The sequence below is a fragment of the Sceloporus undulatus genome, chromosome 5 (assembly GCF_019175285.1).
Source record: "Sceloporus undulatus isolate JIND9_A2432 ecotype Alabama chromosome 5, SceUnd_v1.1, whole genome shotgun sequence".
NCBI lineage: Eukaryota > Metazoa > Chordata > Lepidosauria > Squamata > Phrynosomatidae > Sceloporus > Sceloporus undulatus.
Genome location: NC_056526.1, coordinates 148,375,032 through 148,390,924, shown reverse-complemented (window position 1 = coordinate 148,390,924; position 15,893 = coordinate 148,375,032). Strand labels below are relative to the sequence as shown.

General features: G+C 38.9%; 1 protein-coding gene across 2 annotated transcripts in view; it reads left to right on the top strand.

Annotated features, from left to right (window-relative positions):
* The window catches only part of LOC121931422 (hedgehog interacting protein), a 111,698-nt gene that overhangs the window by 23,153 nt on the left and 72,652 nt on the right, over nucleotides 1-15,893 (top strand). For both annotated transcript variants that reach the window (XM_042469162.1, XM_042469163.1), the window contains exons 3-4: nucleotides 10,782-10,938; nucleotides 13,015-13,216. In XM_042469162.1, coding sequence (XP_042325096.1) covers nucleotides 10,782-10,938; nucleotides 13,015-13,216 — 359 coding nt within the window. The remainder of the gene's footprint in view (nucleotides 1-10,781; nucleotides 10,939-13,014; nucleotides 13,217-15,893) is intronic.

Genomic DNA, 15,893 nt, shown 5'->3' with positions numbered 1-15,893 from the left:
ACAAACATGGAATCATGAAGCTATAGAGCATCAGAACTATGAAGTCAGTGGTTGTGCTAGCTGAGGATTCTGGAGTTATGGGCCAACAAGATAACTTTTATGAGCTGTGTATGTGATGTCTACTTAATTTCAAAAAGTATTTGTCTTTTTAAGAGAGCTAATTTGGTAGTAATGTGAGTTAAACATATGCAGAAGACCAAAACACACTTTCAACTGATTTGTAGGCTTTGGAACAATTCCATGGCACTGCTGAACACACTGGGCAAAATAGTGGCTTTTGATAAACACAACAGACCACAACATAGTCAGCAGAGTTCTTAGCATATTATGTGGCAAAGAACAGAACAAATAATGGGCTGTGTTCTGAACATAATTGGGGTACAATCCAGAGAAAATGAAGTTGTGCTTAACTCCTTTCATAGCCATGGGATTTAGCCTGTGCTTTACAGGAGGTGTCTTATCTTCCAACTGCTTCATCTTTTATGACTTTTATGAATTGTTCTGTTATTATGTTTTACTTTGAATATATGATGATAGATAGGGTGATATTCACTAACAAATCCCTGTGGATACAGTACAGACAATGCTAGGTTCTGTTAAGTCCTACTGACATCAATCTGTTAGTTCAGTAATGAGACCAAAAAGTTTAGCTGTATGGTCATTTGTCGATGTTGCAGTTAACAATTACCCATGAACTTCTGATCACAAAATATTCACCTTTCTGGTTTCAACTTTGGAAATATGCAGGTGTAAAGCTGTTTCTCCTTTTACAATTTCTCTTCTCATGCTTACGCTATAATTGCAAATAGTGTTGTTGCAGAAGAAAACTGGGCTGATAAGATTCTTAAAATAATGGCCACATTCATATAACATGCAAAAACATTGCTTGCATTATGTATACAAACAGAGCTGAGGAGGTTCGTCCTTCTGTTTGTACACTTCCTTCTCTCTTTATTAATAATAGGAAATCCTTAGCAGATTTGTAAGAAAGAATCCCATGAGCTTGGAGCTTCTACAAAATATATATGCCAAACCTTGTTTTGGCCTTACCTGTGAATGCAGCCAATATAGCATGGAAGAGTAACTGTGTTGTTGTTGCAAGGCAGGGATGGGGAACAATTGGTCTTCCAGATGTCCTGGCCAACAACTCCCATTGGAACCACCCAGCATGGCCCAAGTATTGTGGGAGCTATAGTCTAAAACATCTGGAGGGCAAAGGTTCTGTAATCCAGTTCTAAGATGATTAGATACAACTGTTCTATCACAGTTTATGCTGCATAAGAATTATTTGTGTGCAGCAAAGCTGTATAAATAAGAGTTGCTGCACAACAAGGAATTGACTAATGTGAAATAAATTCAGAAGAACTTTTAAAGAAATGATTATGTCCAGAGTACTCTATATTTCTTTGAACTCCCAGGGAAGCAGAACATTTTTTGTAGTGTTCCCTGATTGAGTTGAGAAAACATTTTGAAAAGAGTTGCTTTTTTCCCTTTGGTGTGGTTTAACATGTATCTAAACTCGTTCAAATATGAAAATATTATTATTGTCTTTGTAAACTACAGAGACATTTGTAAGACTTTCTTAAACCAGCTGTTCCTTGCTTTTTATTGCGTTCCCCAAAGCAAAGCAGAATAGTTCACTGTTGCCAATACTGCCTGTTGAGCAGTGATAACAGATTAGATTAAATGTTTGGCTCATGTTGGAGGCCCCAGGAAGGGCTAGTTAATTTTTAAAAAATTATGTGTGTGTGTGTGTGTGATTAGCATGTTCGAGAAACCTATTCTATTAAACACAATCTCTCCCTCTTTTTTTCCTTCAAAAATCATTGTTTTTGAGAAAAATGTTCTTTCACACTATGACAAGAATAAGATGCTAAAGGAAACAGGGAGAGAGAAAGACAGAGGGAGATCTGAGCTGCACAGGAGCTGGAGTCGAAATAGCCTCACTCCCCAGATCAACATATGTGGTGACGAATGACAAATTTATTTTCCTACAGAGTTTGTGTATATGTAAAACTGCTGAAGTGCATCAAGATGTCAAGTGCTTTTTGCGACCACCCAAGTTGCCTTGAAAGATAACCAGATGAAAACATAACTTTAAGCACTGGACAGAGCACTGGGCTTAGGAGGAAGTGGCTTACATGCTGCAGCAACAGCTAGAATAGGATTTTTCCTGCATCAATCAGATGCTAATACTCATTCTAAAGGCTTCATTCTGAAAGTGGGCCATACTGACAAAAAAAATTACATGCCCATACCCGACCAAATTAACTGATTTGTCTGACAGGCTGACTACTGATATACATATTAGTGATTCCTTAAGGCACTAGGTTGAGTTTTGGCTCTTTCTTTTAGACAAGCATAATCAGTGGCTGGATTTGAGGGTATCATGATATTTTCTTTCTGTTTTTAAAAGATTTATTTTTGATGTTGTAATGGTATAGAATTCAGCCATTGGTTACATTTTTTCTGTTTTTAAAAGATGTCCTTTCTGTACCACTTTTTTTTTCAAATTGGCAAACAAAATACAAGCTTAAAAATAAAGCATGTCACCATTTTTTTAAAATGCAAGTATAAAAATGTTTCTCACCAATACCAGGTGCAGGTCTCCAAAACAAAAAAAACACATTACAACTTCTTTGGCTTAAATCCAATGTGTAATTGGTAAGGCATCTCTCAACATTGTTCAGAAACTGACTCTAAAGGGTTTCCATTGAACAGGTTTTGAGCGTGTACGGCAAGCTGCAGAAGAGAAAGGAAATCCCTCTTCCTCCCTTCTGAATCTGGCCAGTTCAAACAGTTCCATCAGTAGATGGATCCTGACATTCTATTGTTACAGTCTGTTTCAAAGAGTAGTAAAAATTTCCATAGAAAATTAAAGCAGGAAAAATAAGTCCTACTAAAAGCAATGGATCTAATTTCTAAATAGATATTATGAGATCACACTATTAATGTCTGTTGTCACTTAAACACTAGTACATTCATTATGGCCTTGATACTGTTTCATCAGATGGCTGTAATATTCAGTTGGCACACACACATACCCAGGTGTCTAGAGTGGGGAAAAGGGAATCTGTAAACGTTGTGATTATATGTTGATGAAATGGAAAAAGTATTAACCCATGATGGTTTTGCTTTAACTCCCAGTTTTGGGGAGAATATAGGATATAAATTAAATCATCATCATCATCAATCAATCACCACCATTATCACCATCATCCATGCAACAAGATCACCCAAACTGGCAAGACTGATATATTGAAAATTATGCAAAAAAATATGGTTTCCCTTCTGAAAGAAGGTGGGAACATAGGCCTGAACACATTACTGGAAATGGTGATGTGAAAATCATATGGAACTTTAAAATTCAAACTGACAAACAATATTAGAACATAATATGCCAGACATAACTGCGGCTGAGAAAATGAAAGCTTACATTATAGATGTGGCCATCCTGGGGGGCAGCAAAATCAAAGACATAAGGGAGGGAAAACTCATGAGATATTGAGTCTCACAAACTGAGACTCAGTGCCTCTGGGGAAAGAAAATAACTGTAGTTCCAGAAGTAATTGCTCTGGGACCAGTTCCAAATGGACCAACATAACATCTGAATCACTACAGATAGCATCACAATAGCATAATTATAAAAAGCCACAGTGCTTGGAATGTGCTGCATTATTCATTGATATCTCACAAATTCCTATATTCTTGGATAGACTCTGAATCAATAATTCCCCCAAGCTCTAGTCAGCATCACCTGTTAAACTGTCAAACAAATGGTGGTTGTGGTGGTGGTGGTGGTTCAGTCAAAGCTTAAAGATTTGCAAAATAAATAGAGATACAACCTAGGCTGGATTGGATTACATTCCCCTTGATGACACAGGTCTGTAGTTTGGGTGTGCTTCTGGATCGATCTCTGAGCCTGGAAGCTCAGGGTCCAGTGGTGGCCAGGTGTCCATTTGCACAAAGCTTGTGTGTCAGTTATGCCCGTTCTATGAGATGTCAGATCTGATATATACCATAGTTACATCCCAGTTGGATTATTGTAACATGCTCTACATGGGGTTGCCTTTGAAGAGTGTTCAAAAATTTCAATTACGTAGTTCAAAAAGTTACAACCACATTGCTAACTGGGACTGGCTACAAGGAACACAAATCCCTTGTTACAATAGTTTCATTAGCTACCAGCCCATTTCTTGTCACAATTCAAAGTGCTGCTTTTGACCTATAAAGTCCTATATGGCTCAGATCCAAGTTATTTGACGGGTTGTATTCTCCCTTATGAGAGCCAGGATAGGATAGTGATTTGAGTATTTGGCAATGATTCTAAAGACCAGGATTCAATTTCCCACTTGGCCATGAAACCCCCTGGGTGACCTTGGGAAAGTCACATGCTCTCAGCCTCAGGGGATAGTAATGGCAAAGCTGCCATAATGTGTCTGTTAACTTTTAAAGTGGTGCAAGATTGTTTTTTATTATTGTTTTCTAGAAGCTAACATAGCTCAGCATTTTAAACCGTCTCTAGCCTCCCGGGCTGGAGCCAGGACGCGGGATGGAGGTGGGGATTATCACACGCTAAATCACCACTGAACCGCTGGTCACCATCAGCCTGGGTCTCAGCCAGGTTCCAGCCATGCTTTGCCAGCACTTTTTAGAAGCCAGAAAGCTTTCCCACTTCTAAAATGTGCTGGCAGAGTGTGGCTAGGACCTGGGCTGATGGAGGCCGGTTATTCAGTGGTGATTTAGTGTGCAATAATCCCCACCTCCATCCCATGTCCCGTCTCCAGCCCAGGAAGCTGGAACCAGTTTAAAATGCTAAGCGATAAGCTCCATACTGTTTCCATAGGAATGTGAAGATTTATATTATTGATTGCTTAGAAAGATTTTAGCAATTGGGTTTATCCAGCTGGCGTATTTATTGCTGTGATGAGAGTACAAAGCTAGGTTTATTTATTCATTTAACTAATTAATTAATTAAACTTTTTTTTGCTTGTTTATTAATATATCATCTTTCTTTTGATCCACAGCCCAAGATAGATCATAGCATAAGTTCAAATTAAAATTCTGTTACAGTCACTGCGATATCTTTAAAACATTAATCAAAAATAGATTTACTAAGAATGCTGGATGAGAGAGGGAATGGAACATAGAGAACAATTAAAAGATAGTACCTCCACAATTGATCCCAACACAGAGAGATAGCAAATAGAGAAATGAGTATCAATAAAAATGCCCAAATTAATAAGTCATTGAAACTCACTGTCTGATTCAGGTTTCAGAAAAGGAAAATGAATAAATTACTGAAAGGAGGAGATACAGAAGACCCAGAAATAAAAGGTGCGGTAGTGTTGGTTCCCTTTTCAAATAAGTTACAGTGTCCCCTGTACTGTTTAATGTTTTTTAAAGCTTGTTTTCAACCAGGGGTGGACTAAATACAACATGTGAGGTTTACAACAGGAATGGAATAGGGAACTGGAATACCCAGTTCTGGCTGATCAGTGACCAACTATTTTAACCTCTATAAGAAGTATGGCTACACACACACACACGAAATTGCTGTTTTGGTCGTATTGGATGCCACAACATAGTTTTAAGAAGGGGGTTATCTAAATCAGCAAATTGTTGAAGATGTTGGAAGCCAATGCTTCCTTAATGCACATGTTTTGGAATTGTCCCATAGTTGCCTCATTTTGGGTGGGAGCACATGATCTTGGAGGCTAAGCAGACTCAGCTCTGGTTAGTACTTAGATGGGAGACTGTCAATGCATACCAGGTGCTGTAAGCTATATTTCAAAGGAACAAACTAACAAAACCACCTCTGAGTATTCCTTGCTTAAGAAAACCCAATTAAATTTATGGGGTCACCGTATGTTAACAGGTGACTTGAAGACACAGATGCACACAATTAGGCAAATAAACTTGGTAGTGGAAATACAAATAAAAATCCATCAGTGATTCACAGCTACCCCTGAATGTTTTTTTGGTAGAGGAATGTTTCTTGAAATTTGAGGAAATGCATGTTCTTTTGAATAACTTACTTGTGTCTTGGAAATTAACAAAGGGCCAACAAAAGTGATTTTCTGGTGCTCTTTTGACTCCTAAAAGATTGATACTCCAACACTGGAAAGATAATTTACCACTACCTATGATCTAATGGATAGAAAATCTAACAATAGTTGCAATATTTGAAAGAATGGTGTATATAGGAAACTTGCAAATGGACTTATCTTTGGACATGTGGTCAGCTTTTATAGAAACTTATGGCTAACATGCTTGCCTTTCTGTATATATATTTTTATTTTTCTGTTTTTGTTATGCCAGAATGTTGTAGTATGTAGCAGAACTTTTTTGTGTACTTCTGCTATAAATGTACTGTAATTTAAATTTATACACAGAGATACACAGACATCAGGATCGGACTTGTTCTAGCCACTTCTGGGTTTGTTTGTTTTCTGGTGGGGCAGGTTGGGCACTTTTGGTGATCTGTGTTCTCCCTAGAAGGAGCAAAGGCAGGAAAATGGCCCCTGGACTCATGTCAACTGGCCCTTCCTACTTTAAAAGAAAGACACATTTAAGAATATATTTCTGAATCCTAGGAAATACATACAGAGAAGTCCTTTATTCCAATGATTCTCCCAAAACATTGGTGAGAAGAGAGGTGCTATTTGTTTTCATATATTTGCTATTTTTCATAAATTACTTTTGTTATTTTTGCTTCTTTCCAGTTGCTAAGTAGATATATGTTTAACCTAGGGGTGAAACACACAGGCCAAATAAAGTGGTTTCAAACCGCTTTAGAGGTGAGATGTTTAGATGACACATGCCTCCTAACAGGGTAGAAAGCACATCGAAGCCGCACTTTGGGGCTAAAAACCAGAGCAAAAAGAATCTGGAATATTTCAACTTAGCCCGGAAAGCCTTTGCAGCTACCCTAGTACCAGAGTAGTTCTAAACCTAAAGTTGCATATAAACACACCAGCATAGGTGAACAGTTGAAAAGGACAAGCTGCTGTACCCAAACAGATGGTGCGGCAATGCAAAAATAAATAAATAAATGTGTGACACCTCCAATGGATGTCATTACAACATACTCAAACCAGGTCTCCCTGATTGTGCTTTGCCAGCATTTTACTGGGCACACCAATGCTTCCAGACCCTGTGGAGGTGCGACTGTGTGACCAATCAAAGGGGTGGCCATCCAATGAGGTGGCATTTAGGCAGCTGGCGGTCGCCAGCAGTGTATTTGTGCAACTTTGTGCATGGATGGTGGGGAGGTGACAAAAATATTACCCAGTGGTGTAACTTGATGCCATACTGTGCACATTTAGACCATCTTGGGAGCGGCCGGTGCAGTCAGTGGGAGTTTGAGTCGCTTTTGGAGAAAGCAGGTTCAAACTGCTTTTCCTGCCTATTTGTCTCTCCTCCACCACCACCACTAAAAATCAAATAAAGGGCAATGACTAGTCAGTTGTATTCTTAAACTATCAGATTCCAGTTTGAGTATTTTTCCCCCCCCAACAATTTCCTGGAGATATAAGCGGTACATGTTTGCAACACTTCTGTGTGTTTTTTATGAGTTAGAAAATATATTCTAATCTGGAACACTTGTAGAAGGTACATATGGAAATATGCAGCATTCTAATGAAAGTAGAGGTTAAAAACCAACAACCTAGGGACTATAGATGGAATTTATCATAGGTTGCATCGACACTGCAGAAATAATGCAGTTTGACATCACTTTAACTACCATAGTTCAATACTATGGAACTGTGGGAGTTGTAGTTTTGTGAGATGTTAGGCTTCTCTGTCAGAGAGCTCTGGTGCCACAACAAACTACAAATCTCAGGATGCCATAGCACTGAACCATAGCAGTTAAAGTGGTGTCAAACTGGATCATTTCTGCAGTGTGGATGCAGACTGAGAGCCGGAACACACCTGCAGGTTCAGCCGGCTTCAAGCTGGCTTGGGGGCATGGTGATCACTGGTGTGTCTTCCAGGTGACTTGGGGGCATGGTGTTTACATGTGCCAATCCCCCCAAGTCACCTGGAAGACACACCGGTGATTACACACCGGGCAGCTTCGGGGCAACTTGGGGACATAACTTTCAGATGCCACATGCCCCAAGTTGACTGGAAACTGGCTGAAGCACCGATGTGGTGGCTTCAATCTGCCCCAAACAGGAGCAGTAGAAAGCCACTTCTATTTTGGCAGAATTTTGGCCAGATTGGGGCCACAGCATGCAGCTCCAATCCAGCTTTGTCAGTCTGTTTTGCCCCTTAGTTGACTGATAATACTACCAGAAAGTGTTAGCATGCCAATTCTGACAATTATAAGATCAGAAGGATGGCAGTTCGAGGCCCAAGTGCAGCATGACGAAGTGAGCTCCCGTCACTAGTCCCCGCTTCCAACAACAACCTAGCAGTTGGGAAGCATGCAAATGCATGTAGATAGGTACCACTTTGGTGGGCAGGTAACAGCATTCCATGTAGTTATGCTGGCTACAAGACCCCTGGAGTCATCTTCAGACAATGCTGGCTCTTCGGCTTATTAACAGAGATGACCACTATCCCCTACAGTCAGTTACGAATACACACCGTGGCCCCGAGGGTGCCTCCTCCCATGACCCCATTCTGGGGCTGGTTTTGGGCAGCCTTAGGCAGCCTCAGCATGACCCCAGGGCAGCTTCCTTGCCTTTCTGCCATGAAGGTGTCATGCAGAGAGTTACCATGTAATGTCCAATCCAGGCACTGACAAGACCTGGATTGACCCCTAATTTCAGGAAGGATGGTGTACCATGTAGCTTCAGACCTCAGCCCTAGCTCTGCTAATTTTAAAATGATTTGGAAGCCAAATGTATGTGTACATCACTATGCTTCTTGGAAGAAGTTGGGGAGGGTGACATACAATCTATAAGTTAAATCCAATTGTCAGTACCAGAGTAGATCCACTAAATGTGATTTATATAAAATGCTGACATCCCATTCAGGAAATTGTTCACCAGCTCTACTCTAGCTGAAACTAGCAACTGGATTTATTCCTATGAACTTAAATAATCAGTTCCCAAACTCGAAATATCCTCTGCACAAGAATGGAAAAGGGTGAACAATGCTGCATCTGTGAAAATCTAATACAGTTGCATGAGAATGATAACAGTTGTTCCATAGAAACATGTTTTATTGGCATTTCCTCCTAGTAATTTATTCTAAATGGCTTACTAAATAAATTATACCTTTATTTAGTAGTATTTATTTATAAATAATACTAAATAATTATACATTTTTAGTGTTCACCCATAAAACTAGATGTGGTGATATATCTTATATTAGATGAATTATTATATTAGTACAACATTTTTAGTTTTGTCTTAGGCTATGGTGGCAGTTCTAAAATCTAAAGGATGATCATGGCTGCTGAATTAAAAACAAAAATCACATCAATTCAAGTTCCAATGTGTAGTTCCACATCCAATGAAAAACTTGGGTTAGACTTTCTTTTCCCCTCCTCCTTGCCCATTGCAGTGCTCCTTGGAACAAAAAACCTGCTCCAGAGGATTTTTAGGCAATTGGATGGGAGACAAGAGCTAGTAGCTGTCACCTACCTGGGTGAAAACATTGGGTCCAACAGAAGTAAGCATTAGATTTCTGCTTATGTACCTACTCACACATGCACACGCGTGCATACACACACACAAGCATATTTATGAATGAAACAGTTAAAAAGACAACATGCCAGTTGTTTAAAAATACATTTTGTTAAACCTTATTTTGGTGTTGCCTTATCAAATCTTAACAACAGTCTCTAAATCAGTTGTTAGCTGTTTTGACCGTTGGTCTTTGTCAGTAGTTTCCATACATCAAGATCAGTCCAATTATATGTTTCAAGGATTTCTGGTAGGAATCTTCCATTTGCAAGACAGATTAATTCCCTTCATTCTGACCTATAAGCATTTATATAAAGACAAATAAAGTTGCAAAATCAGCAAACCTGGAAGAAGTATGACTGCATTCCATAGGTCAGTTGTTCTAGGAGACCACACTGACTGTGGCTGGTTGTATATTTTTGTAATTTGGGTGCATTACAATTTTAATTGTTTACATAAAAGATGTGTGTGAGTAAATTAGGAGAGTTTAATGGTTTATTGTTAAACCCAATTCAGAGGGGTTTGGGGCACCAATGATAATCAGAGTCTCTTTTGATCTGTTCACCAGTGAAATTGTCTTTTGTTGCAAATAATGTAGTCACTAATCAAAGGAGGAAACAATAATTTGTAACAAAAGTTTGATTCAAATGCATTTCTATATTTGTCAGCAGTTCAATATTTTCCAGATAGTTGTTGTTTCTGCTGTTTCTATTATCATTATTAAAATATATTCAAACCACTTTTCCTCAAAAAGATTTCAGGATGTTATATATGTTGTGGACTCTTTCTGTCAGGTAATTCTAAGGTTTGTAGCAGAGAGCTCACAGGGGCTCTCAAAGCAATATATTATTTAAATCATCACAGAGTCTTGGTTTCCCTGTACTGTAGTTTCTTATATACTGTCCATCGGTCTTTCCAGCTTTCTTACCTTGGCCTTTTCTTTCTAACAGCATCACCTGCTGTTTTTTCGCTCTTATGTTTGTTTGTTTGTTTGTTTGTTTGTTTGTTTTATATCCTGCTTTTCTCTCAGCCCAGGATGGGCACCATGATATTTTTTTCCCAGTGCTCTTGCTTCTAAAGACAATTTTGTTAAGTTTCCATTATCCAATAAGCCAAATGTTTCTTCCCATCTTTTTCAAGGTTTCCTTCAAACTACAGCAGATGACTTTTGTTTCTACTATACAAGAAAAGACAGTGGGTTGTGCTTTCCAGATTTCCCAAGAAAGCAAGTTCGAGGACCAGCTTCTAACTATTTGGACCAGATGGAAGAATATGGCAAAGGAGAAGATATCAGCAGGTTCATATCTTTATACTTACTGCTCAGCCTTTAAAATCTAACAAATCTTTGTAGCTTTGGGGCTGTGCAGACGCCCTGAAGAAGCAGCCTCCAGCCACTCCTTTTACAGCAAGATCGGGCCATGGCAACCGCATGCTGCAACCCCGATCTGGCCTTTCCAGGGCCTTTCCAGCACTCCTTCGGCACTGCATCATGTGTCCGCAGAGCCAGAGGAGCACCGTGATGTCATGCTGTCCTGCAGGTGGATCCAGGGCATGTGTCATAAGGATGCTATCCCCCGACTCCGACTCCAACCTGGCCTTTAAGGCTGGTCTGCACAGGGCCTTTCTCAGTGAATTCAGTCAGTCTATACTTGTCATCCCCAACTGTGTCATCTAGATGTTGCTCTCTCTTGCTGCTGTTATTTTTAATGTGTTCAGTTCTTATGTAATACATACTTCACTAGTGATTCATTTACTTAATGCTGGATCAAATACATTGCAGATGTCTTACCTTAAATGTTATCTAAATATAATTGTTGGTAATTTGATTTTTCCTTCTGGTTTGTTGTTAGTGATTTTTTCATTTTTCCTGGTTGTTGATTTCCTTTCTCATTCTACATTATCTTTATGTTTTAAAAAACGAGTTAGGGTATTTAAAATTTGGAGCAGTAAAGAAATGCTTCTACCTCACATGAACACTTCTTTTGTGGTCAATATTTAGTGATCATCCAAGGATAATGAAAATTTAATCAATATTTTCTTCAGTGAAATGTTAGGTTTGCCACTGACAGCATAATCGGTATGTGGGGATTCAGAAATACTTTCCACTGATTTTAGTGAATTTTACTCCCATATAAGTGTTTACAACTGCATTCTTAACATCATTTGGGGGGGGGGAAACAATTGTTGTTGAGGTCTTTCTGAAAATGTATTCATATTTTTTGCAGTTTTCATCACCCCTACCCCCATTTTGAAATGGAGTTTAATATGAATTAGGTTGTGATGTCTTGTTTATAAGTCACTGGTGTGAATCTTAATGTAGTTAGCTAAACTTAAAGAAATTTCATGGGAGGAAAATTTTTCTGTCCCTTTATCCACTTGTAGCCACATGTGCCTGAAAGGACTCCCAGGAGGGTAGTGTGACTCTCTTAAACAATATGGATTGAGGTTTGGTTTTTTATGAAGGATCCCCTACCCTTCAGAGAAACTTTTCAGAAGGAGATGTAGCAGCAAAGAAAAAGAGAGTTCTTCATTAGGCAGACTATGCTTAGGGGAAAACTCATGCAACTTCCTTATTTCCCTAGATTCAGTGCCCAAATTCCATGTTATTCCAGCCAAAACTTTTCAGTATATTCTATCCACCTCTGTTGGTTTGCTTTTGCCTTTGCTCATATCTGGAGCAGTGTTAACTTCTTTAGGATTTCATTGTCAGTATCCTTCTGGATACGTGAGGGAAGAGACCAAGAAACAGAAATTATTCCCATTATTAACTTTCATAGTAAAAAAAAAAAAATCAACCACTAGCAATCTGACGACCAAAGGAATGGAGACTGCCCCTGTCCCGTAATGTCATTAGCAGGGTGTGGAGGGGTGCAGACTGCACTGGGTGACACCACTAAAGAGGGGTGACACCTGGTGAGTGCCCCCACCTCCTTGACGTGCACCACGGCTTTCGGCAGTGAGGAATAGGGCCCGACACCCCAGTATCCCTGCCCTGCACAGCTTTATTTCAAAATAAAACCATGTGCCTCAGGGAGAAAGAGGACATGGCACACACACACACCCCAGCCCCTGCCCCATGTGCCTTTACTCTGAAGTAAAGCCATGCAGGGCAAGGAACTGGGAGCAGGCCCTTTTGGCTCTGCTCCCACAGGTGACACCCTGGTATGGTACTCTGCTGTCTCTGTCTATCTCTCTTCCTATCAGATCTGAAGCATTTCAAATTGAAATCTGAAATACCAAACATTGTTTCTGTTTATTCTGTTGAGAATAGCTGTCCTGGCAGAAGCAAGATGCCGCCTATTATAGCAGAAGTTTCTTGCTAATCGATAGCCATCACAACTGAAAACAAACGAAAATTGCTTCCTTTTTTTAGGAAACATAAACACAACTGCTTTTGCATTCATGAAGTTGTAAGTGGTCTGAGACAACCTGTTGGAGCAGTACACTCTGGAGATGGATCACAGCGACTCTTCATTCTTGAGAAGGAGGGATATGTAAAGATTTTCACACCTGAAGGGGAAATAATCAAGGAACCATTCCTAGACATACACAAACTTGTTCAAAGTGGAATAAAGGTTGGAATTTCTTTTATTTACCATAGCCAATTCCTTGTTTTTTCACATTATTTCTAAATTAGACTTTCCACAAAATTTTTCAAACTTTAATGTTAACGGTAAAAAAGAAAAAAGAAACTAGGATGCAAATATTTTAAGAGGAGCATTCCAGATAACCTAAGAGAGACATGAATGGTTCCAGGCCAATGAACAGTAGTCACGCTTAAGATATTGTGAAATAATTGGGATTTAAGCAGTTCAGATAGCCCAGTCCCCCCAACAGTCTTAGCTCGGTGGCTTTGCATGCTTAAAGTTCTAGGTTGATTTTCCAGCATCTCCAATTTTACAGGTTTCAGGTCATGGTACAGGTAAAAAAATCTTTCCATGAGAGCTTAGACTAGAGTTGCTGTCATCCAAAGTAGATGTTGATCAGCTGGAAAAAAAAACCAATGTGAATTCAATATAAAGCAAGGTTGTAGAGTAAAATGCCCACATTTATCTCTGCATTGGGCCTATAGCTTAATTGTCACTACATATATATAATCAAACTAGCTCACTTGTCATTTCACTAAAGGTGATAGATCTTTATAGATGAGTTCTGTGGAAGAATTTTTATTATTCTAGATAGTTATTCCTTGACAGCTAATATTACCAGAAGTTCTGGTTGTTGAATACAGAAGGGGGAGCTCTCACTGCATCAGCGGTTTAAGAAGACAATCTTGCTTGGTCTTTTGATGTATGATAAGATGCTCTATTTTCCTTTTGAAATTTATGCCTTGCATGACATTTATTCCTTATTTAGAATTTATGTCCCAAGATAAACTACTGAGGAAGAGGGACTAATTTTATATGCAGAATAATTAGAACATTCACCTCTGAGACATAAACAATTTTACTAAAAACTTTTACTGAATGAAAGGATTTCATGGTGCTAAACAAGAAATTGAGCAGTATGTAACACTGTTGTTATTCAATATATTAACATTCAGTGGAGTACTTTGAAGAATGAGAAATTTAATCAAAATTTAATCAAATTTTAAGTACAATATTAAAGAGAATGTAAGGCAATGATGTACATTCTGAATTGTTAACTCCATAGAGCCTATATTTTTTCATGAGCACCTTGCCCAAGAAAATTAAAAACTGGGCTAACCATTTGAAACAAAGTAGGTTTAAATACATGTGTCTTGTGGTTACTATTGGTACAACCTCTCCTTTAGCAATTCCAGTTAATTCACATTCATATGGATTTGTTTCACATTTGGTACTGTTCCTCTCAGATCATCAGGTTATGTATAGGTCTAATCTGGGAGCAAAGAATCCAAATTATCCATATTCTCTATGTCCCACTAGTGCCCCACCAGTGGGGTTAATATACTGTGCAAGAATGTGGGAGAAGGTTTTTAATAATGTTACACTAGTGAAGCATTAGGGTCATTTTTTTTTAGTACTAGCCTTCCTCTTTCCTTCACTTAATCTCTGTTGAATCCATGTGCTGGAAATACTTGTTTTTACTGGTGGCAGCCATTTTAGCTAGTTTGGAGAATGAAGAAACACACAAGGCAAGTATATTTCATTTCAGAAAATACTGAGTTAAACGGACCTCAGGAATGGGAAAGAAAACTCCTTGGGAATACTGGAAGCTCCCAGAAAATACTTCATGATGAAGTAAATGCCATGTGGGTCTTCAAAATAAATTGGAAGGCTTACTTGTGATTCCAGTATAGGTGATAGATCTTTATAGATGGGTTCCATGGAAGAGATTTATTCTTATATTGTATAAGTGCAACACACAGGACTTCCAGGTTCTGGGGTTTGTTTGGTTTTTATCCATTTGGAGGCAGCTAGAATTAATATCCACAGGTTTGGAAGGGATATAACTTTTAAAAACTTTAAAAATTGAATAACTATAAATATATATTGATCACAACTTCAGCTAACGTCTTCACGAGTAATAAGTAGAATTCAGTCTGTTCACACTTATTTAGGAGTAGTTTTGTTCAGTGAATCTGGCCTTAGCTATTGATTTGTCATCCAGAAATAGATAACTAATTTTCTGTGTGACTACCTGGATTAACCTTAAAATAGCTTAAGTACCAAATTTCCCAACTGTTTCTAGTTTCTGAAACAGTTTTGGAGTTTTGTTTCAGACCTACTTAAGAGCGAAATGACTTGGTCTGTTATGTGTTTTAGTCTGCTTTTTGTATAGCACACATCAGTTCTTCAAATGCTTTCTTAAATCCATGGGATTTTAAAGTAGAGTTTGGGCATTTTGTGGGAAGACTCATCTCAAATAAATGTCTCCAGATAACTCTAGTGAGGTTCGTGCTAATACCATGCATGGCAATGTGTTTTAGCCTGGATTCCTATAGACACTTATCTGGGAATAAGCAGAACTGAATTCAGTAGGAATGTACAAAACTGGTATGTTAATTGTGCTTTATATCCACAAGATGAAATTTCAGTGTGGCATGTATCTAAGTGGAAAAAATTAATCTAGGACAGACAAGCAAAATGTGGCGTGGCGGCGGCGGTACTAGGGTTAGGGAGCACGCACCATGCAGACTCTCCCTAATCCTAGTATGTACTGGCGGTGTCAAAATGGCGGCGCCCTGTCTACACGGGCACCGCCATTACAACGTGTAGGGCGCATAGCGTCCGCACGTCGTGTCGCACTTGTGATGTCATGAATATGCCA